This window comes from Rattus rattus, chromosome 12 (assembly GCF_011064425.1).
Source record: "Rattus rattus isolate New Zealand chromosome 12, Rrattus_CSIRO_v1, whole genome shotgun sequence".
Classification (NCBI taxonomy): Eukaryota; Metazoa; Chordata; class Mammalia; order Rodentia; family Muridae; genus Rattus; species Rattus rattus.
In genome coordinates this window covers 68,678,635-68,701,885 of record NC_046165.1, presented here as the reverse complement: position 1 = coordinate 68,701,885, position 23,251 = coordinate 68,678,635, and the positions used below count along the sequence as shown (strand labels likewise).

At 42.9% G+C, this 23,251-nt stretch overlaps 2 protein-coding genes and 1 non-coding gene across 3 annotated transcripts in view; 1 reads left to right on the top strand and 2 right to left on the bottom strand.

Moving 5' to 3' along the window:
* LOC116913800 (granzyme-like protein 1) overlaps positions 1 to 2,052 on the bottom strand; it is a 98,331-nt gene extending 96,279 nt beyond the window's left edge. The window contains exon 1 of the mRNA XM_032918106.1: positions 1,952 to 2,052. Within this exon, the coding sequence (XP_032773997.1) occupies positions 1,952 to 2,006 (55 nt within the window). The 5' untranslated portion in view covers positions 2,007 to 2,052. The remainder of the gene's footprint in view (positions 1 to 1,951) is intronic.
* A 4,712-nt stretch (positions 2,053 to 6,764) lies between these two features.
* LOC116914122 lies at positions 6,765 to 6,893 on the top strand. The gene has a single exon (XR_004389686.1). It is a non-coding gene; the product is annotated as a small nucleolar RNA SNORA17 (small nucleolar RNA).
* Positions 6,894 to 13,240: 6,347 nt separating this feature from the next.
* LOC116913476 (granzyme-like protein 1) lies at positions 13,241 to 16,225 on the bottom strand. Its single transcript, XM_032917679.1, has 5 exons — positions 16,027 to 16,225; positions 15,012 to 15,162; positions 14,506 to 14,641; positions 14,120 to 14,380; positions 13,241 to 13,493 (listed from the first exon to the last, which is right to left on the bottom strand). The coding sequence occupies exons 1-5, from the start codon at positions 16,079 to 16,081 to the stop codon at positions 13,350 to 13,352; spliced, it is 747 nt and encodes a 248-aa protein (XP_032773570.1). The 5' UTR covers positions 16,082 to 16,225; the 3' UTR covers positions 13,241 to 13,349.
* Between the last annotated feature and the right edge of the window lie 7,026 nt (positions 16,226 to 23,251).

Below are 23,251 nucleotides of genomic sequence, written 5' to 3'. Positions count from 1 at the left end.
TGCCCTTTTTTAGCTCTGCACCACATCTTTCCTTGTCTCCCATGCAATTTTTCACTAATTTCCATACTGGCATTACTCTTTTTATAAAAACCCCCTGCTCCTTGGCAAACCTCAAGTCTTTCCCTAATTTTTCCTAACTGGGCATCGTCAGGTATCCTGTTACAGGAAACCATGAAGCAACTTGGTCCACTGCTTTTAAAAATTCTCACTATGTTTTTTTAGCCTGATTCTTCTTTTTCAACAAACTTGAGGGCCTGGTGAACTCTGGCGAGGTTTCCCTGTTTTGCAACTTGTCACAAACTGGGAACCTTAGTCTCAACCCGAGAGCTTAGCTCATCCCACTTACCTGGGAACTTACTGGCTAGCCACCCTGACTGCGATGAGTTCTGAATGAATGTCCCCTTACGGGCCACCACTAGTCGTCTCCGTCTCCATCCTGCAGAAAGGAGCAACACCACGACGTTCTTCTCAAAGCAGTTTATTCAGGAACCTTTCTTTCTGCATGCAAGCAGCAATCTCTTATGCTCAAGCACACTCCCTAATAATAACCCATAAACATGCCCCATCAGTCCAGTCTACGTAGTCTCAGTTCATAGGTCCACGCCAAATGGCGTGATTTTGTGTCATGGTGCACCTGTGCAGCTCTCACAATGGGCGCGGCTTACTTTTGGGTGTATGAGGAAGTCAGGTGATAGTCATAAGACTTGGCAGCAGTCCCGGGTGCCATCTTGGGATTGCCATCACACCCACTCCCCACAAAGCTTACTGCTTGCTGTAACCTCTCACTCTTTTACCTCAAATGTGCCTCTTGACAGACATCAATTTTCACAATCCTGCCTTCTAGTGTGAACTCACAGGGAGCTTCTACACTAGACCACAGAAGCTCCTGTGTGTGTCTGAGAAAATGTGGGCTGGCTGCTTCTCCTCACCTTCCTCTGCAGTGAGCAGCCGTCAGCATGAAATTGTCTCTAACCAGGAAGCCTCCGCAGAATGTCTTCTTCTCATTATCATCTCAAAATATGCCATGTAGGGGCAGGAATGCGGACTGACCTCATTGCCTCCGATGATCTCCTCTGAAAGAAAAGCCTAGAATATTTGGTGTCTGGGAGTAATATTTGAGGTCAGGAGGGTATATCTGGGGGGTGGAGGGTGGGTGATTGAAAATGGAGTCTGCAGGTCCCCTAGGCTTTTGAAGACTGGATTCATTGCACATCAAATAATCATGGCTGAATATTAAATCTCATTAAAGCTCCCCTTTCCCTAGTCGGAAGTCAAGTTAAAGATGTACATTTTTGTATCTTTTCATTCTCTGCCACTGTGAGGAGCTGTCCGAGGAGCTGTCCTCACAGATGTGAGGAGCTGTCCGAGGAGCTGTCCGAGGAGCTGTCCTCACATACTCCATTACAAGATGGCACCGGCATCCGGCAGAACGCACCTAGTAAAAAGGGCAATACGCAGGCGCCTGGTAACTTCCCTACTCAAAGGACACGTTTTTAGTGCGTCATCTGGCATAATTGGCACCGTCCTAAATAGTTTCCTATATAAGGGACGGTTATTCCTCACTCGGCGTCTCCGCATTGTCAGCTTATGCTCTCCCTCTCAAGACGCATTAAAGCTTTTTCTGCAGAAGGATCCTGTGTGTGCCGCGTCGTTCCTGCTGGCGAGACGTAGCGCAGGACATGCCATATCTCTTTCTAAGGATGATCCAGTCTCCAGGTGATGGGAAAAAGCAGGAGAACTAGTGCCTACTAAGTTTTCTGAAAGCATCTCCATTCTTCAGACCTTGTTGGAAATCAGTCCAGTGTCAGATTTCCAAGTCTGGTTTGGTATGGAACCTGACATTCAGAAATCTCTTGGGTTCAGTGTCAGGACAATCCCTGACCACTGCTGGGCAGAAAGGCAGCAGAGGTTGTTGTGGAGTGGCACATCTGGGACAGGGGTGTTCACTCACCTGCTCTGGCTCCAAGAGGCAGAAATAGGGTCAGGAGTATCAGGACTGGTGGCATCTTCCCAGCAAGGCTGTTCAAATTGGAGGAGGGCAGAGCAGACACAGTCCTTGGATGGAGATGAACGATGTGTGGGCTCAGGGATCTCACAGGCATTTTAAACCTATGCACATCCGCTTCTGATCAGCATCATATTATTTAAGGAAGTTTTGTGGTTTGGTTAAAAATGACGCTGTCACCACATTGACCTCCTATGTGCTAAACTGGGATAAAGACCAAAACTGTACAAGGTTGGAGGGTGTGGATAAGTAGGCCTGAGACCTCAGGATGTCCATCGTGACTGGATGGAGACACAAGTGTGTCCTTTTCTAACTCTTACACCCTTTTACATTCTGGTAAGATTTCGCTTGTTCTCTGTTTTTTTCTTTTTTCCTTTTTCTCTTTCTGTATTTCTGTCTTTCTTTCTTTCTCAAAATAATACTGACACACAATTTATCTTCACAGCAGTTATAATACTGCTCTTACTGTTAAACACACAATAAAAGCACTTAATGAGAGTTCATGCTGCAATGCAAAACATCATCTTATTAATATTTGGGACTATTGATCATACTGTAGAACAATCTCTTTGAACATTCTCAGGAATTAATCTTAACTCTGACTCTCCTAGGAAGAGTTACAACTAGACAACTGCTAGGAAGTCACAAGAGAAAAATTTAAAGGCAAGTGTTTGCCTCATATACCATGATCATGTGTTACTGTCATACATAGTTAATTGTGTGTGTGTGTGTGTGTGTGTGTGTGTGTACATCCAGAAAACGACAAAGCTACCAGATCTTGCTTTCTTATCACATTGCTTCATAGATTTCAGATACTTTTGAACTTTCTCCTCTTATATTTTGGGACCAAGAAAGGCTGTTTTGTCTTAGTTATGGATTAAAGTCTTTAGTCTTTATGCAATTAAAAGTATTAATTGCCTAAAAATTAGTCATCTGGTCCATGGATATGCAGCATTTTGGCTTCTTTGCTCCATATTGAATGGCTACTGTTTGGGGATGCACACTGCTTACACAAGCTCTAATGAATGTTCATTGTTTACCCTGAAAGGGACTGTATATAAGTGATACAATATGTGCATACACAGATAAGCAACAAAAGCCTACAGAATAAAATAATCTTAATTATATGAGAGGCCATTTGGAAAGAATCTTTTAAAACCATCAAGCAGGGTCCATGTATGTGTTATCTGAAAACCTGTAAGTAATAACATTTATTTTGGTTTGCTTTTATCATACTAACAAAGGAGGACAAAAAGATCAGGGTGGATATTCTATGTTGCTTGGACAAACAAATGTTTCACTCTATGGCTTGATGGACATAGCTCTGATGTTAGTAAACTTTTAAGCCAGAGGAACTGAAGTTACAAGTGGTGATGAGCTATCAACATGGTGGTCTAAAAATGCGGCGTATACTGTTAAGACTTCTGAGCCCTGTGTGCAGTCCCTTGTGCTCAGTTCTTGAGACTAGTTGCTCACAAGTGTATGTGCTGTGAAAAGTGGTAGTATGCATACAGTGTGATGCTAGTGTGTGAGCATCTGTGCCTGAAAAAGACCCATAAAAGCCCCAAAAAAGTCATGACGAGACATGATAAATATACTTTTAATTTGATGAAGGATTATAGTTCTATGAATCCCATTTGACGGACCAAAAACGGACTTATGAAAATACATGACAATATTTCTGGACATCTTGAAATATGATTTTAAATTCTCATGTTAAGTGTCAAAGCAAGGCTACATCACTGTTCACAAAACTCCATTCTGCTGGGTTGATATGTGTATATTTAATTGGGTTTACTTTGAGCTCACCATAATTCCTTCTTCACCTGGAACATTCATGGCAAGTTGAATTTCACCTTAAGGATGAAATGAGTAGTTAAATACACTGGAAAGTTAAAGTGGCAACTAAGTTTTCATTGTGAAGTCTGTTCCAGATTTTGTTTTGTGGTAAGTAACTTGATATTGCTGCCAGAGTGTCCTTGGCTTGGCCATCCCACTGAAATGAGAATGATGTCACCAGAGTCAGCCCAGTCACTCCTTAAGAGTTTTTGACATGGGAGATGATCTTATCCTGTGAACCTTATGAAATTCTTTGACAACTTTATACATGTTTTCAACGTATTTTGATTATTTGATTACCCACAAACACCCCCTCTCATGCCCCTCTTATGCCCGTCTAATTCCCACTCAGACCTTCTTGTTTGTTCATAAGCTTTTTTGATATTCTGTGCAAAGACCCTTCTGCCTACATCTCCAAACTCCAATGCCCCTTACACTTCACCAGTCTCAGAGGCCTCCAATTCATCATTCAATATCTTGTAACTAAATGGATTCTACATCCTACCTCTTCACCTAAAATACTCCCATGGTCAGTCAAAACCTAAGTGAACCTTCCACTTATTCAAAGCCTCTGCTTCATCAGCACTGCCTGTGTCCCTATCCACCTTACATTATATTTTCCCTGACCACTGGAAACCCTACTCATTTCTTAATCCTAGACCTTAAAGGTGTTTTCTCCCTTCAATATCCCTAGATGTTCATACTTGATATCATTTTTTCAGACACAGTCCCTCCTTTTCTGGCCAGGCAATCACTAAGGTACTGGTCTATTTCCCCCTTTTCCCTCCTGCCTGCTACAGTATGTGGATGACCTCCTGCCTGCTTTAGTATGTGGATATTCTCCTGCCTGCTACAATATGTCAATAGCTTCCTCCTTTGTAGTCCTTCCCTCTCAGACAGCCAATACTGCCTCACTCATTACTTTCCTCAGTTCCAGAGGTTCCAAAGCTAAACTCTCCTCTCCTACAGTCACCTATCTTGGAATTTCTCTCACTCCAACCCATAAACACTTCACTCAAAATCCCCTTGCCTATTTCTGCCCTCAACAAAATGTGAACAGCTTTTCATGGGAGGGGGGTCAATTTCCTCTGTTCATGGGTCTCTGGATACTCACTTCTACATCCTCTATACTAAGTTGCTTCTGCATGAACCTTTCTTGACAAGCAATTCCTTAAACAAACATACAAAATCTCTTTTCAACCCTGGCCCTCAGCCTCCAAATCTATGCACAGCTTTCCATCTTTACACTTCCAAAGAGCAATGCCTGTAAGTCTTGGAACACTTTCTAGTACTGGCGTTTACCCCTGTAACTTACCTCTTCAGAATCTAAGAAACGTCGTTCTAGGGTGGCATCCCTGCCTAAGGGCTCTTGCCACAAATCTCTGCTCATCTCTAAATCAAACAAACTAACTGGGATTCCCCCCACAGTGTATCTCTCTCTCTCTCTCTCTCTCTCTCTCTCTCTCTCTCTCTCTCTCTCTCTCTCTCTCTCTCTTCAAGGACTCCAAACCCTCCTCCCTTAGATTCTATCCCTCCAAACTTTTCTTTTCAAAAACTCATTACCCTCATTTCTTTCCTGTCCTAATGCAATTCCTCCGTGTTTTCCCTTTAACACAACATTTCCCAGACCCTGTTCACTCCTATCCAGAGACTCCCAATGATCTCCTCCCTCATCCCTCTCACATAAGGAGGCTCCTCTAGCAACTTCTTCTTATACTCTTTATACATATGCCCCTCTCTTCTCCCAAGAGGCCACAATGTTGCAGGATACACAGTGGTTCCAGATTATGCTATCATCAAGGTGGCCTCCTTCACCCCCACACACTATCAATTATTAATAGCCTTCACCAGAGTCTTCCAAATTGCCAAACGTACATTATTGGTGGAGTATACAGACTCCACATATATTTGACTTAACACACTTGACCATCTGGAAGAAACAAGGACTTCAAACACAAAAGACCACTCAATTACTAACTCTTTATATACTCATCAAGGTATTACTTTTGTTTTCTCAAATTGTCTGAGTTCATTGCAAGGCACATGAGACACACCCCTCCATCATCAGTAAAGGCAGTAATCACACCAACACGACAGCCTGTCAAGCTGCCTTTTTATCCCTTACAATTCATCACACTTCTCTCTGGACCACCCTACTACATAACCCAGAAATCAACATATATAACCGTCTTTTAGCACAGGACACAACCCTCTACTTACATCAAATATTTCACTCTAATAATAAATCACTTTTCTCCTTTCCTCAAAACCATCTGACTCTCACCCCATTAGATAAGAACCTAACTCAAACCTGCAATGTATGTCAGCAAAATAATACCACCTTCACTATATGATGCCCTCGTATTCCTACTCACCAAGTTATAAGGCTTGAAGTTATAAAATCTAAAACAATGTTCAAAGGTATAAAATGCAAGTGTAAAGATCTGAGAATATAAAAGCTAACCCGCGAGAGCCTGTAAGATGGTCTAAGGTAGTGTTTTAAGGTCTAAGGATGTGGAAGCTTAAGTAAGTTGTGAGGGTTTATTTATGAATCTTAAATAAATAAAAAGGTGTTTAAGATTTCTTTCTCTCTGTCTATGCTATTGTTTGACTTTACTTTAACACAAAGATATAAATCCACTGCTCTTTCTACAATATATATTTCAGTAAGATTACAAAAAATGGTACAATTTTATCTCTTTTTATAAATCTAAGAATTCTCATAAGTGGACTTAATCTACCTCATACAGATCAAATGAACTCCAAGTTGACTTCTGTCAATCAACAGCCTAAAATTTCCCCACCTATTTTTGAGCATGGGATCTCTCTCCCTTTTCGTGGTCTTCTCCCCCTAACTACCAAGACCATGGTTGTGGAAATTTCATATGTACACCAAAGATTTTTTAAAAGGTTTCTGCTTGCTGCCCTTAGAGCCATTGTAGATGTGGCTGCTCTTTCACATGTACATCAGTAGGTGGCAGAGAGGAGAGAGACTATGTCCACACTCAGTGTTCTGACCTATGAATATCTAAATGATTAATGTAACATTCCCTACAGAAAGGAAGCCTAAGACCACCTCCAGTACAGCACCAAGGGTCCAGACAGAGAGTTAGCCTGAGATGAACACCAGTCTGGCAACATGCAGGCCTAGAAGGGGGCAGATGACCCTTGTGTGGCACCATAATGCATGAGCAGGGCACAGCACTCTTGAGACTACTCCTGGATGACCCAGGCACTCAGAGACCATGGGCACTACTGAGAAAATCAAATAAGTAGTGGAGAAATGAAAGAAAAGAGAAACAGAAAGATGTGAGCACAATAAAGAAAAGCAGAACTGAAGACCCAAGGAAGTGAGAAACAGCCTGTTGTAGATAACTGGTGACGCCACCTGATGAGCACAGAGCCTGTGCTGCCACTGGGGGGGGGCACATCTGGATCCATGGCCCTACAGTAGGAGGGTTCTGTTGCCATCAAAGGCCGGGTGGATGTTCTTGGTGTGGGCTGCTACCCAGGGATATTTCGTTGTCTGAAGACTGTGCGGAGCTGGTCCCACCCCTCACCTGGGCATGATGGGAGAACTGGCCCTAGAGGCATAAGAGCAGGAGAGCAGACCTCACCCTCCTGCTGCAGTACTCAGGAGAGCTGAGCTGCACACAATTACAGGAGTTTTGAGGGATCTGGCCCTGAGGATGCAAGCGTGGAAGATCTGGCTCTATCACTCGTTTTTCTGTGGTGACATGAATGAATGAAGGATACCTTTCTTCCGCCTCACCCCTCACCATTTGTGGCAGGTGCAAGAACCAGCTCTGGGGTCATTAGAGTAGGAGTGGTAGCCCTCCCTAACCCCTAAACTGCTACAGCACTCTGGAAAGCAGGCCCTGTACTTCACCTGGGCAGCACAGGAGAGCTAGGCCTGGATATAAGATTGCAGGAGAGCCAACCCCAGGGCTTGAGTACAGACGAGCTGGCTCTGCCTTTTGGCTGCTGGACAGTGGTGCTGGGGAAGGAGAGACACCTTTTCCTCTCCCTTAACCCTCCCATTTATGGCAGACCAAAGAGCTGGCCATATCCCTCATTGGCAGCACCCTGAGCAGACCCTGTACCTCACCTGGGCAGAAGGGTAAAGCTGCCCCTGATTGCAGGGTTTGCAAGTGAGCTGGCCTGAAGGGATGAAAGCTGAGAGCCAGCAGGCTGACTGTCTTGGATGCCTCTCAGGCCCAGATTCAGGGCTTTGAATTGACCTGTCCCAACATCAATGAACTGCCTGAGTACATGAAGAGGCTGTCCTACAGATCTAAAACTATAGGATCTCCATGATGCAGGGCAGGAACAGAGTATCTGAGAGAAGTCCCAGTGAGATTGCAGTATTAATAGAGTAGCAGAAACCAGAGGCTTCATACCAGACCAATGAGTCATTGCAATGAACGTTTGCAAATAAAGAGGTGTACAAAAGGGTACACTGTAGGACACACTGCAGCACACTACTGAGTCCACAATGAGATATTTTTCTCTGTTGAGCAGCAGAGGTTGCAAAGGTGGAGGGTGGGAATTAAGGGGAGGGGAAGGTGAATGCCTGAGGCCAGCCCTAGGCTGGGTCCTCTCTGAAGCTGGGGGCAACAGTTGAATTGCTTTCTATAATAACATATAACTATCTTGACTTTAAGTTACTCTGCAGCCAGAAGCTGCAGACTTCTGGATTTACTGACACTTGTTGCTAACAGTGGGTGCTTAGATAAAGGATTTATCACTATTGTTCCCATCTAGGGCCAGGCAGCCAGAAGCCCTTCACTGGAAGGGCTGTAAACTCTGTGAACCAGAGAAAAGGAAAGGAAAAGAATTAAGATGTGTTTATAGTCAATATGAAGAGACGACACATATGCATTCATACATACATTTTCATTTACGTTCTCACTTACACATTAACACATTCACATTTTTGTTGGGCCCAACCACCTGTCTCATTTGCTCCACAAATATTCATGCATGCTTATATATGCATGAATACCTACACATGTATATATAGACAGACATATACATTTGGAGGGAGGGATGGATGGATGGATGGATGGATGGATGGATGGATGGATGGATGGATAAGGCCGAGCTACCCAAGCAAAACTACTTAACCAATAACTTTATTTCTTTTCCTTGGACTTTTTATACAATCTTAGATAAAAAGTTATTTATAGGATTTCCTCAAAGGTAAAACTTTACATATATTGGGATTTACAGCTAGATGTTGATATTAAGTTCAAAGCAGTGTTTCATTCTAATATACTCCTTATAAGTTCAAAGCAACAGTTTGTACATGGCCTTGAGTTACAGTGCACATCTGTACCTATATCCTTGGACCTAAATGTTTTCCTTGAACACAAATTTTCTGAAACTTATTTGTCTTTTTAGTGTAATTATGAAAGCTCATTGTATTTCTTATTATGCAGCCTTTACTTACTATCAAGAGGAGTGGGCACATTTTAGTCTTGATTCTACTTTTTTATTACATCTTTCTAGCAAAACAACTAAGACCACCTCTTAAAGCTTTCTTCTTAAGCCCCTAACCTAGCAGAGACTTGAAGTGCCAGACAATTCCCTGGGACCCCCATCTGCTCAGAGAAGAAGATGAGGAAGCACTGGGGAGGATTCTAGGGGAGGGTTACCAGGAGGGGGCAGTGAGTAGGGTGTAAAGTGAATAAGTAAAAAATAAAATTAAACTTTAAATTTTTCTTCCTGAAATTATTTGAATCAAATCAGAAGTTCTATAAATCCATTAGTCATATAAACAACATTAATTCATTAAAGTTCATCTTTATGTTGATCTTTACGAAATCTGCTAAAATGGTGGGCCACCTTAAGGAAGGTCACCTGCTAGCCTTAGCTTCTCCTAAATGGCTCCTGACAGTGCAATGCATGACATGAAATTAACAAATAACCAATAAAAAGGTTTTTATTATTTCCCCTAAATTCCTTAACTGTGCTTTCTTTTCCTAATCTATAGATCCCAACAGGTTTCAAATCAATTGTAAAATACCCCAGCAACCCTGTAAAATCAGGACTCTAGAGGTCCCATCAGTAGTTGGTCCCCCACCCCCACCCACCCTGTGGCTCTATGATCTCCTCTGGTCCCAGTGGATGCTGTCCTATCTTGGATCCCTGCTGCAGACTATGCCCACACTTCCAGCAAACACCTTAGGGTCCCAGGGGTGGGTACCCTCTTGCAGCTCTCTGCCACTGTTCTGTTTATATTCCCAGCATCCACCCCCTAAAGACTAAAGTATCAACTCCTAGCCAACCCATTAAAGTCAAAACTTCAGATGCTTGTAATTTAGCGATCAGATTAATATCAGTAAATTCAAACCCCACAAAACATCTGCACAATAAACTCAGAGCCAATTGATAGTGATATGAAGTACCCACCTAAATAAGACAGATTGACCTATAAAAATCCATTTCTTAAGAAACATTCATAACTCTCTGTAGCCACTTAAGGACACATGGATTTGGGTCGTCCTTTTCTGCCTTCATTTCATTTTGGTTCTTCTTCTTTTCTCCTCTCTCTCCCCTTACAAACTCTGTTCCCACCCTACCTTCTCACTTTCCAATCCTAGGCCCTGCCCCATTCTTTGCCAGCCCTCACCTACATAAAGACAATGATCCAACCCAAGGAAGCTGGAATGGTGGTCAAGACCAGGGAGTGTATGCTGTGTGATTTGATGCCAGGCTCTGTGGGACCATATTGGTCTAGTTGCTTTGGAGTTTTCTGGAATGCAGATTCTGAGGGAGCCTTGGGAACTCTTTATTTGGCCACTGACTCATTCCGGAGACTAAACACCAAGGTCTACCAATCAAAATTTGGTTGTTTAATTACACTAGCTAAGCAATCCCATCAGAAGCTACCAACTAACCCTAGCACGGACTTCCCTTAAAAACCACTTTTGTAGAAACACCTAGTGCTACCTTTGTCCAGTACAAAAGCATCTACCTCCCTGGCCCTAAACCTGCTTGTCCCTCCTGGGTAAGTCTCCTTTGTATTGAGAACTTAGTGTCTGGGTATGTTCTCCTGGTCCCCTACAACTGTACTCTCATGCTTTTGGTAAAATTATTCCCAACAGCTAGAGGTTGACTCATGTCCATCAGTGAATGGGAGTGTAGAGACAATGGGGTTCATGTAAGATATGCATTATCCAGAAATTAAACTTGAAAATTGTATTTATGTATGTGTGGAAATATTTGTACATGGTGTGTGTGTGTGTGTGTGTGTGTGTGTGTGTGTGTGTGTGTGTGTGTTGCCTTGGAGGTTGGAGTTAAGATGGTTGTGGGACATCCTGTGGATTCTGAGAATTGAACCAGACTCCTCTATTAGAGCAACACATGCTCTAAACTGTTCAGCCATCTCTTTAGCTCATTATCCAGACATTAAGATGATAAAATTCTATCCTTTACAATGATACAGTTCACACTGAGATACAATCCTAAGTCAAATAAGCCAGCATACTAGAAAAAATAATGCATGATCTCACTTGTGTTTAAAAATGTAAATCCCAAATCCTGTGGGGGAAAGAGCTGGACTCTCAGAAATGTGTACAATCTTGAGATCTCAGGGAAGAACAGTAATTCTGCTCAGATTCGTGGCACAAGAAGAACACTCCTGGAGAACTCTAGACACAGGAACTGAGGAGCAGTCTGGGACAGGACTCTTCCGGTCTCTGCCTGCACCCACAGGTGAAAGCCAGTCAGGAATGCTTACACACCTGAGAGCAGAAGAAAGACTACCACATCTGCTCTGAGGGACCTGCCTGGAGCCCTCAGGACACAGGAATCAAGGAGCAGTCTGGAACAGGACCCTTCCAATTTCTGCCTGTGCCTGGAGCTGACCTGATCCCACAGCTCTCTGTACCCTCCTGTGGGAGAGAGAGCTGGGCTTTCAGAAGTACAGACAATCCTGAGAGCTCAGGGGAGATCACCACTTCTGCTCACATTCCTGGCCCAACAAGAACCTGCCTGGAGACCTCTGTACACAGGAACTGAGGAGCAGTCTGGGAAAAGATTCATAGGCAAATGAATGGAACTGGAAAATATCATCCTGAGTGAGGTAACCCAATCACAGAAAAACACACATAGTATGTACTCATTGATAAGTGGATATTAGCCCAAATGCTTGAATTACCCTAGATGCACAGAACGCATGAAACACAAGAAGGATGACCAAAATGCAAATGCTTCACTCCTTCTTTAAAAGGGAAATAAGAATACCCTTGGGAGGAATAGGGAGGCAAAGTTTAAAACAGAGGCAGAAGGAACACCCATTCAGAGCCTGCCCCACATGTGGCCCATACATATACAGCCACCAAACTACATAAGATGGATGAAGCAAAGAAGTGCAGGCTGACAGGAACCGGATGTAGATCTCTCCTGGGATACATACCCAGAATATAGCAAATACATAGGCGAATGCCAGCAGCAAACTACTGAACTGAGATCGGGACCCACATTGAAGGAATCAGAGAAAGGACTGAAAGAGCTTAGAGGGACTCGAGACCCCATATGAACAACAATGCCAACCAAACAGAGCTTTCAGGGACTAAGCCACTACCCAAAGACTATACATGGACTGACCCCAGGCTCCAACCTCATAGGTAGCAATGAATAGCCTAGTAAGGGCACCAGTGGAAGGGGAAGCCCTTGGCCCTGCCAAGACTGAACCCCCATTGAAGGTCATTGTTGGGGGGAGGATGGTAATGGGGGGAGGATGGGGAGGGAACAACCATATAGAAGGGGGGAGGGACTAGGGGTTTGATTATCAATCAAAATGTAAATAAGAGATACCCAAGTTAATAAAGATGGAGAAAAAAAGAAAAAAATAATGCCTTGTACATTTCATAACTTTTATCAGAAAAATTTATGTACTCCATTCAAAAATAAAAAGTATTTAAATTAGTGGACATGTTAATTAGTTCTCTTTAATCATTTTACATCATTTACACTATGTACCTTGAAAATGAGCAATTAATATAAAATTTTAAAGGTTTCATTTCATAAGGAAATTAGCTTTATAAAACATAAAAGTCTTCTATTGGGGAAAAATAGCACAGAGAAGCAAAAGGAATTCTATCTATTCACTTCTTCCTCTGTTCCAGAGAACACACCAGTGACTTGGGTCAAACTGTATGAAAATACTGTAGGTAGCTGTTAATGATGACTTGCATTAAATAACATTCTAAGGACTTTGAGGGGAAGTAGTACATGTTTGGGTCAATCAAACATTCTTCTTCTCTTGTAGAGAGGGTGAACTACCAGATGTCAGCTGGGTTGTCACAGCCTTGTGGCAGAAGAAGTATTCCATTCATCTGCCAAGGACAGGGTTGATCACTGTGAATGGACATGAAACCAGTCTTCCAGTCAGAAAAAAAGTGCTTTATTCAGTTGCTGCCATCTGTCCTAGAGCAATCCTGGACTCAGCTATAGGGAAGGTGGTTAGTCAGGAAATGATCCACGTTGCTTCTTGTAGTTAGCTCTTTTTCATAGTTTCCTCTATCCAGGATAGGAAAGTTGAGACTTTGGTGAAGGCCTCTGGAGCTGAACCATCTTTACGTCCATAGGAGACGATGCCTGCGGCCACTTTTTTACACACAAGAGGCCCGCCAGAGTCCCCCTGTGAATTGAGGGGGCACAGGGTACTAAGATATTGTTCACTGTAGTCCCGACCTCCCTCTGATGCCAAGGCTCCTCACAGAGAAGCATGATTTGTTTTCTCTGTTTGTGGGAGGTCAGAGGGCAGGCCTGGGGCCCCTGGCCTTCCCAGTTCTGACTGTGGATATGGTTAGAGCTGCACCTTCCTCCTGTGGGCAGCCCCTGCCCTTTCCCTGGGTCTGTGATCCACTCTGTGAGGGTGTGTGGGACTCTTGTCCTCAGGCTGTTGTTTAAGGACATGGAGACAGTGAGTGGGCCTGATGGAGCATGGAGGGGAAGCCCAACTACAAACTGTGTGTTTGCTCAGAGGAGACACCTGGCCTTGTTTAGGACACACTCAGGGAGCCCAGTTCTCTAAATCCTGGGCCTGGAGCTACACGTTATTTTGCAAACAGATCCTTTTATACAAGCTACCTTCAGCAGAGCCTCTTAGTCAGCTCTGGGGCCCTACTTAGTTATTGGTTCCTGCTGTTACCAGAGAGAAAGAGCATAGCCAATGGGTAAAGGAGTCCCTTGATGTTTGGGTCTCTAGGTCTCTGTTCCTTTTCCCCTCCCGCTGAGCAAAGAGGGAACTGAAACCAAACTTACCCCAAAGGAAGCACGTTTGATCTTTGGGTCCCCCGCACATATCTGATTGGCTTTGTCGTAAGCATTTTTTAAGTAGGACTCACACTTCTGATCCTCCTGTACTGTTAGCTCAACCTCTTGCAGTGTGTCTGACAATTTGCCCATTGGGCCGAGCTTTCCCCAACCAGCCACATAGCACACATCTCCTGGCTTCACTTTGACGTTGCTTCTGGGCAGATTGAGAGTCTTCACAGCGCTCGTCCTCTTGGCCTTACTCTTCAGCTGTTGGGGAAGAAGCAAGAGTCCAGCTCATGACCTGCTGAGCTGAGACACCCTCAAGGCCAGGATGGATTGAGAGGGATGGGAGCAGGAGAGACAGTCTGTGGAGGGATGGGGTAATGTCTCACCTTTAATAGCATAATGTCATTGGAGATTGTCTTAGCATTATACGCTGGGTGTGGAATGATTTTCACCACAGGGATGACTTGCTGCGTCTTCTCCCGTTCTTTGATGTTGTGGGCCCCCAACGTGACATTTATTTTGCTGCAAAGAGAGCAGAGTGGAGATAAGAGATGTGGAGTCAGAGAGGAGGCAGCCCAGGAGGTGTGAAGGACAGGCCTTGCTACAGGGTGGCGCTGCAGCTGCAGGGAGTTAAGGGGTAATCTGAAGCACGAGTTGCTGCATTAGAGGTGCTCAGGGGCCAGTCATCCCTAAGAACACAAATTGCATAGTTCGGCTCATATTTCAATGTGAACCTTGGTTGAAATGTGTTTGATTCCTTATCGGTGACTGGTGCGAGACTGTTTCTCCCTCATGAGACTTGCTGGGCCCCCTCTCATCTCAAGCTGCTTAGGGTGAAGGCAGAGGTTCCAAGGAATCTTCCCAGGAGGGCATGGGCTTTGCTGTTCCTTACCTCCCTGAACAGTGAGCAGCAGTCAGCACAAAGTCCTCTCGTATAAGGAAACCACCACATATTGTATACCGAGAATCCTCATTCTTGTACTGAAGATAGGCCATGTAGGGTCGAGAATGGGGCTTGGCTTCATGTCCCCCGATGATCTCCCCTGAAGGGAAAGCCAACCTTTTTGTGGGCACCTGCTAGTCCGTCCACCAGATGAGTTTTGTGTGGTGGCTCCAGACTTTCTAGGCATTTGGGAGCCAGGGAGGCCTGGAATTGAAAGGGACTTGGGAAGAGTGCCCTCATGATCCCCTTCCTAAAAAAGGAGAGAAAGATAGGTCTTGGTCTATAAATCTTTCTTCCACACAGTTAGAGGTAAGCATATTATTCTGGACAAGGAAATCCTAAGGATTCAGTATGTCTATCTTCTGACTTCTGGTCCCAGAGAGATTCTAAGGCCTCCTCTCTCTCACTCCCAGCCCTGTGATGCCTGGAATACCGCTGCTTTCTAGGGACCAAGGCTTCAGTTCACACTTTGAGGCATCTTATTTCTTCAGGCCTCCTCACTCACTTTCATTCCTAGATGCAGGTGTTGGTATTCCAAAGAGCAGAGTGCCCAGAGACTCATACTTGAACACTGGGGAACCACCAAAAGCCTGTGAAGCACTGAGTTAGAGGAAGGGATCAAGTGGTTTGGGTCAAGCAAATTCAATTCTTCTGAAGACAGCAATTCCATTTACTAGGGGGTCACCAGTACCTTAGCTTCTTTGATGAGTTTGTGGTGAGGGGAAGGCCTGTATCATCACAGATGCAGAAGCCAGGCCTATTCTATGTGCTCCAGGAGAACATGGTTTCTGTTTTGCAGGTTCCTATCCTTTACCAAGTACTTCTAGGGAAATCCACTTTCCAGATGATAAGGGTATGGCTCAGGGAGGGGATATCAATCAGCGGCTCTTCCCGAGAAAGACCTTTACCCTCCTACTACCGGTGACAGTGGGGTTAGACCACTAAAGGGATGTGCTGCTCTCACCTGCCTCTGTCGTGGGGGCCAGAGAGATGGTCAGCAGGAGCAAGAGGAGCTTCATCGTCCCTGGAAGGCCACCTAGGTCCCAGCGTCGAGAGTGTTGTCCTTGCTCTCTTTTCACCTCTAGAAGAGGAAGAAGGCAGAGTGAGCTCTGTGGCCTTGGAACCCCTCTCTGCTTTTATAATGCTTCATCACATGCTTTCTATGAAAACCTCTGCCCTACTGCTTCTGCCTAATGACGTCTTCCGAGTGCCTGTGTGAGAACCATGAAGTAACCACAGCAGAACCCACAGCTAATGACTCAGAGAACCACCACTTACAGCCCATTGCAGGACCACAAAAGCATAGGGTGGGGTTCATAGCATGTGGTATTAGGGTCCCAGAAACCCAAGTTCCCAGTGGTGGACCATCTGTTTTTGATGCCACCCTGCTGAGACCATCAGGACAGATGTGCCTTTGGGCTCATCTCTTATCCCAGGACCAAGCATGACCATCTAGTGAAGGTAATCAGGAGCATCCATTACCAGTGTACATGGAGAGCCATGGTAGAGTGATGGACAAGGCAGGAACAGACAGGACTACCAAGCACCTGTCAACCTATTTAGCACCATAGCTTCAAATGTTCCATGTGGCAAAGCCCTTTCTTATGAAAAGCCTGCATCTGACCCTTACTGACAAAGAAAAAGAGAGATGGCTGCAGGCTCTGATAGGGGAATCACTGGCTGAATATTGAATCACCCAGTCATTCCTACTTCTTTGGGAAAGATGACATTGTCTGATGCAAACCTGTGAACTAAGGATGGGGAGAATCTGGTTCCCCAAAGGACAATCAAATCACTAAATTGCTGACATAGTGCAACATATGAAAAGCCAGGCTGTTAAAACTCAACAATAGCTATTCAAGTTGTGTGTGTGTGTGTGTGTGTGTGTGTGTGTGTGTGTGTGTGTGCGCGTGCGCGCGCGCGCACGCACAGAGGTGAACCTTGGAGATCGTTCTCACATTCTGTCTGCCTTGTTTTTCTTTTTAGGCATGGCCTCTCACTTAGCTTGATGATTATGCTAAACTGGCTGGCCAGAGAATCTCAGGTATCTGCCTCTTTCTCTCAGAGCTTGGATTGTAAGTGTTGTCAGCACACACAGCTTTATCACATAGGCTCTGGGAATGAACTTCAGGTCCTCTTGTTTACATGGAAACCACTTTACAGACCCAGGTGCTTCCCCAACGTCCTCTCAGTGTCTAAAGAATTTTTCCCAACTTCTTCTTAGTGTCTTGAGAATTCTTTGTGGCTATTTTTACTTAATGTGCAGAGAAATAAATATATTTATTTAGTATAAATGAATCCCTTTATATCCATATCAGTAGATATTCATTATTTATTACAAGTCAGCCTGTAATAACAAAGAAACCAAATCAAAATATCACCTCATGGTACAAAAGTGATTAGTTTATTCCAATGTTAAAGAAAGGAAGATTGGCTCACAAGATACCACAAAACATGTCTAGGAAGTTCATCCTTTCAGCTCACCTGTATCACAATCGACAATGATTTTGAGTCATACAATGAACAGTGTCAATAATCTCATCTTTACCTGTGCATCAGGTCACGAAGTCTGCAGAGCCACACCACCATAAAATTTAAAATGTATTCCCTTGGCTTTATTGGCAATTATTGCTAATGAACGAAATAAGTCTTGCAAAGACAAGTGTGCTTTAAGTTGATATTTCTTAAAAGAAAAATAATATATCAGAATTTAGTGAAGAAAATCTTCCCTCATGCAATGATTTTCCTAGCAGAAAAAAAAAGAATTTCTGAACACATCCCATGCTTTTGACTCAAGACTTGGAGGACTCAAGCTGGAACCAACTTTGAGCCTCTCTTTGAGGACTAACTCTCAAAATATCTAATGGTACTATGCCAAAGCCAAAGACAACTTGATATAAAACCACAACAATGACCAGCACAGCACGAAATACCCAAGAGTGTAATAGTGGCCCCTACGCACTGGAAGTAACCAAGAGCTTTCTGATTAGACTTATGGCCCACCAAGTAGGAGAGAATTCATGTGTGAGACTACAAACCTTGTCAACTACCTGTGGCTATGAGGTCATGGACCCAAGTACAAGAGAACCTGCAATTGACACTTTCCTAAAACAGTGTGATCACCAACTATGTTCTACCCCACTTCTGATCAAAGAAGGCTTGTTTGCAGCAGACAGAGACCATTACAGTCATCCATACACCTGTCAAAATGCAGAGAACAACAGACCGTGGAGAGCCCACCCCAGTGGATACATCCACAGCACAATTCCTATACACAAGGTTCCAGAAACATCACAGAAAAGGGAGCAGAAAGATTGTAAGGAGCAGAGGACTGGGATATCTGCTGAAGGACACAGCAGGGCTACTGCATTCATGAAGTCTAAACAGCACGGTTGCCTAACACACGACTTGCACAATGACAACAACAACTGACATTCCAGTGTGGGTGGGGGCACAAGACCCCACCCCTAGATAAAGAATTACAGTGAATTAATGGCTAATAAGTGAGGGAGAATCAATCATCTATGGGAATAAACGTCCTGATAGGTTATCTACAAGCAACACTAAGTAGACTCTCAGGATCTATTTACATAGGTGTGTGTGTGTGTGTGTGTGTGTGTGTGTGTGTGTGTGTGTGTGTGTGCTGTAACTAAAGAAGAAGTCGTAAATTTGAGAGGGAGTGAGGTGGATATGGGAGGAGTTGTAGGAGGGAGAGTGTGGGTCACAAACTATGTAAACACAGTACTTGAATATTTAAGCATATTCTGCAATGTTGACTTATTGATCATGAGTTGCTTCAGTTTGTATTTATCTTGTATTTATTACTCCATTGACCTTAAGAAGTAACTTTGCTGGTCATAATAATCTTTGTTGACACTTATTTACTCTTATGACTTGAAAAATACACATTCCATTCTTCCTTACCTTTTATTGATTCTGCTGAGAGGTCTGAGTTATCATGATGGGTTTGTCTTTGTAAATGAGTTCCTGGTTTTCTCCTTCAGCTTTAGTGTCTTTTGTTTGTAGTTTTCACATTTAACTAAAATGTGTTGTGGAGAGAGTATTCTCTGTTCATTTTTCCCTGGGTTTCTAAATGCATCCTGTGTTTAGATGTCCACTTCTTTACATGGATTTGGAAATTTTTCTTTTGTAATTTTATGGAATACGTCTTCTACGACTTTAAGGTTTTCTTTTAATCTCAGCTTGTTCTAGCCTATAGATTCTTAGGTTTTGTTTCTTGATCACATCATAGAATTTTTAACAAATTATGATCATGCCTCATTTTTTATTGTGTCTGAATATCACACTCTTCAGGTTTGTCTCCCAACTTATATATTTTGTCTTCTTGAGCCAATCTATTGGTGATGCATTAACATTTTAAAAAGAAAGATTTATTTTATTTTTAATTACTTTCAAATGCAAGCATTGTGTCTATCTGTGCCTGTACATGATGCGGTGCCCGTGGAAGACAGGGCATTGGAGCCCCTCGATCTGGAGTTGCAGGCAGTTGTGAATTATATGATATGAGTACTGGGAAATGGATTTAATACTCTATAAGAGAAGTAAGTATTCTTAACTGCTGAGCCACATCTCCAGCATGAGTCTCCCTGATTGTTCCCTCTGCCCCAATTTGCTGTTACATCTCATTAGTGAAGCTTTCATCTTGGTTATTGTCCTTTTCAGTGTTGAAACATTGACGTGTTTATGAATAGTTTCTGCTTTTTTACATGCCCCTACTGATTCCCTTTAGTTGCTCCCCAAAGTTTCCCTCAGCTACAAATACTTTTTAAGAAACTAAAAACCTCTGTGAACTTTATAACATCTAAGATCCCTTAAAAGTATTTCAGGTAAAGTGTCTCCTGGGTGACTAACAAGGTCATTTTTTAATCCTTCTTTATTTCCTTTGTACCTTTGTGTTAAAAACTGGAGCTTTTGGATTTTGCCCATGAGTTCTTTTCTTAAAGGTGGTCTGTTGTTACAAATGGGAAGATGGAACTCACATCTTAACCTTCTAGAACAATGAGCTTTTTCCATCATCTCTCTCACAGTCTCATGCTGTGCACGGTCTGACCACATCTTCTTAGGATGTGGCAAATAGTTTGGTCTGAGGCAGAAGAGATGAATGCTGCTGAATGACTTACAAGAAACATGGGTTTGTAACTGCAAAGCTTGTGGTTTTTGCTTTATCATGTTGACTCGTGCTTAATAATTCTTGTGTCTTATCATTTATCATCCAATCTTCATGAGATGGCCTGGTTATAAGGAACTCTTATATTTAGTTTCTCTGTTTCTGACCAAATAAGTCACAAGAGAGCTATGAAATACACATGATCATAGTAGAGAAACTGAGCCAAGTATTCTCTATGAGAAACTATGTATTGCACAAACCTGTCTCTGGGAACTGTGCATGCACAGCACAGTAGCATTGCTTTACCTTGACACTGGTAATGCTTGACAAATAGTACAACATTGTTCTGACCACATTTTTGCTGTGAATCACTTATTAGAGCCTCTGATATGTCTAGAAACTCTACAGATTTTGAATGTTTTCCCATTTTAAGTTTATAAGTGTGGAAGGATGAGGATCGGTTGCTAGGCTGTGTCAATCTACCAAAGCACTGAATATTTCCTAAGGGGTTTAAGAAATCCTGCATTTAATTCACTTTGGTGTAATATACTAAAGATCTGACTCTATAGCTAAGAGTAGTATAACAGCTACACAAATTGCTCGATACGTCTTGGGACAGAGTGAGGACAGGTCATGATGGTGTCAAATGTTAGTGCATGCCTTTAACTTAGTTCCTTTCTATACAGAAATGTCACCTCTGACCCAACCTAGTCTTCACAGAGGACAGGAGGATGGGTGTTTTCATTTCCCCATTGAGGTTACAAGAATTAAGAAAAAGACAGAAAGCCCTCTCTCAACACGATGCTCAGCCTGGTGTCTGTCAGGTGTCCCTGAAAAGTGTTTTGCTGTCAATTCCCAGGCCATTTATATGAAGAGAAAGATGAAATGGAGCAGCACACTTCATAGATATCTGAAACAATTTGTGTGTGGGTGTGTGGACACACGTACACAGGCATGTGTAAAGGTCAAAAACTGATGTTGGTATGTCTTCATTGACATTGCTCTCCAGCCTTCTTGTGGAGAGCATTTCTTCACTGAACATAAAGCTTGCTGTTTTAGCCTGACTGGCTGGTCAATGAGGCCCTGGGATCTAACTGACTCTGTCTCCCAGGGTTAGGCTTATAGATTTCTGAGGCAATTCAGACACCTGTAAAGTTTTAAAGATTTTTTTTTCAAATACAGAGTTTCACTGTCTGGTCTAGTGCTTGCTCTGTGACCCAGGCTGTCCTTGAACTCATAGATAGCTGCCGCTCTCTGTCTCTAGAGTTCTGGGATTAAAGGAGTATACCACCACTCAGCTTTTAGGTGAGTACTATGGATCCAAACTCATGTCCAACAAGCATATTAGTCACTGAGCCATCTCCCTAGCCCAGAATAATTGGAGGCTGATATTTGGTACCAGAGTTCGTTTAAATCACATCTTATACAAATACAGTGAGACGGAAGTGTGAGAAGAAAGGAGGCAAGTGGATTGGGATTAATCTATGCCTTAAAGTGTTTTGAAGCTCGTGTGACAGTGCTGTCATCTCACTGTCTTACTCTGCATGGAGGTGATCATCTATCAAATTCTAAAATCAGAGAGACTCAGCAACACTAAGTGATGTACCCAAAGGCCGCATGGTTTCAGAAATATGTGAACATACATGTGTAAAATATGTGCCCACCACAGTGAAATTTTCTTCTTTACAACTTCTCAAAGTAGTTGAAGCCACAGTGGGCAGATTTCAGTAGAGAAAAGCATTCTTAATAATCAGAGCTCATTTGAGAATGCTTGCCCTGGGGAGGCCAAGTGCTTTCTCTCTAGGGATCTATAGAAACTGGAGAACATCTCAGTCTTCATTCTGAGAGGTGGCCATGAATGTGAGCCCAAATCACTTTGGGGCCTTCTTCAGTTCTGAATATCTCTCACCTGGTTGTTCTGAGGCCTTGGGGTCTTGATTGCCTCTTCAGTTATGAGGCTGGATTGCCAAGTTCAAACTGTATGATCTTTATCTATCAAAAGGCAGTGTTGACTACAGTATAGGATTAAAAATTTACACCGTGTGATCATTTCCTCAAATAAATTATGTATATAATATAAATATACATGTGTAAAAATGTAAAAATTATATATAAAATATAAATATACATGATTCAAGGTATCATTTGATATCATATACATTCTACTTTTCTCCACAACTAAATTAAACCATATCTATACTTTTTACATATGTATTTATATAATGTGTGTATTAAGCTATATATAATTCTATAATGTGGTTGTATATGTATATTGGTGTGTGGGCATGCATATTGCTGATAAAGTGGTCTGTTTGTATCCTTTCGTTTTCTCTTTGCAAGCATAATCTTAGGAGTATTTCTTCGGAAAATTTTCAAGCATTCAGACAGATGATACTACTCTCCCTCACTGTGAAGGTGGACTAGTTTATTAAGATCCTCTGCTCTAAAGGTCTTTATGGGCAATAAGTCATGAGGAAGGAATTTACCATGTGAAGATAAGTTTTGTATACATTGTGTTGTGTGTGTGTGTGTGTGTGTGTGTGTGTGTGAGAGAGAGAGAGAGAGAGAGAGAGAGAGAGAGAGAGAGAGAGAGAGAGAGAGAGGAGAGAGTGTTAAAGAGAGTGGAGGAGAAGAGTGTGTGTGGGAGAAAATGTATGAGGGGGAGTGTGTATGGTGGGAGGAGACAAAAAGTGTGTGTGTTTGTGTGTGTGTGTTTGTGTGTGTGTGTGTGTGTGTGTGTGTGTGTGTGTGTTGGGGCCTGTGTTTAAGGTATATTCTCAATAGAATCATTGTCACACAATATAAACATTAAAACACTGGTAATTATTTAAGTCTCTCTCTTTACTCTGCAAGACTTACAAAAGAAAAGAGACACCAAGGAGAGACACCCAGGAGCCCTGCTGCATCAGATCATCTCTAGTATCAGAGTCATTACTGCCTGGGATGCTCTTTCATGAATGCAGGTTGATGAAGCCAGGGCTCCCACCAGATGCTAATTCTCAGGAGTAGGAATAAAAGTCATAATTCCTGTTCCTTTTCATTAGGAGCACGAGGCAGCAGG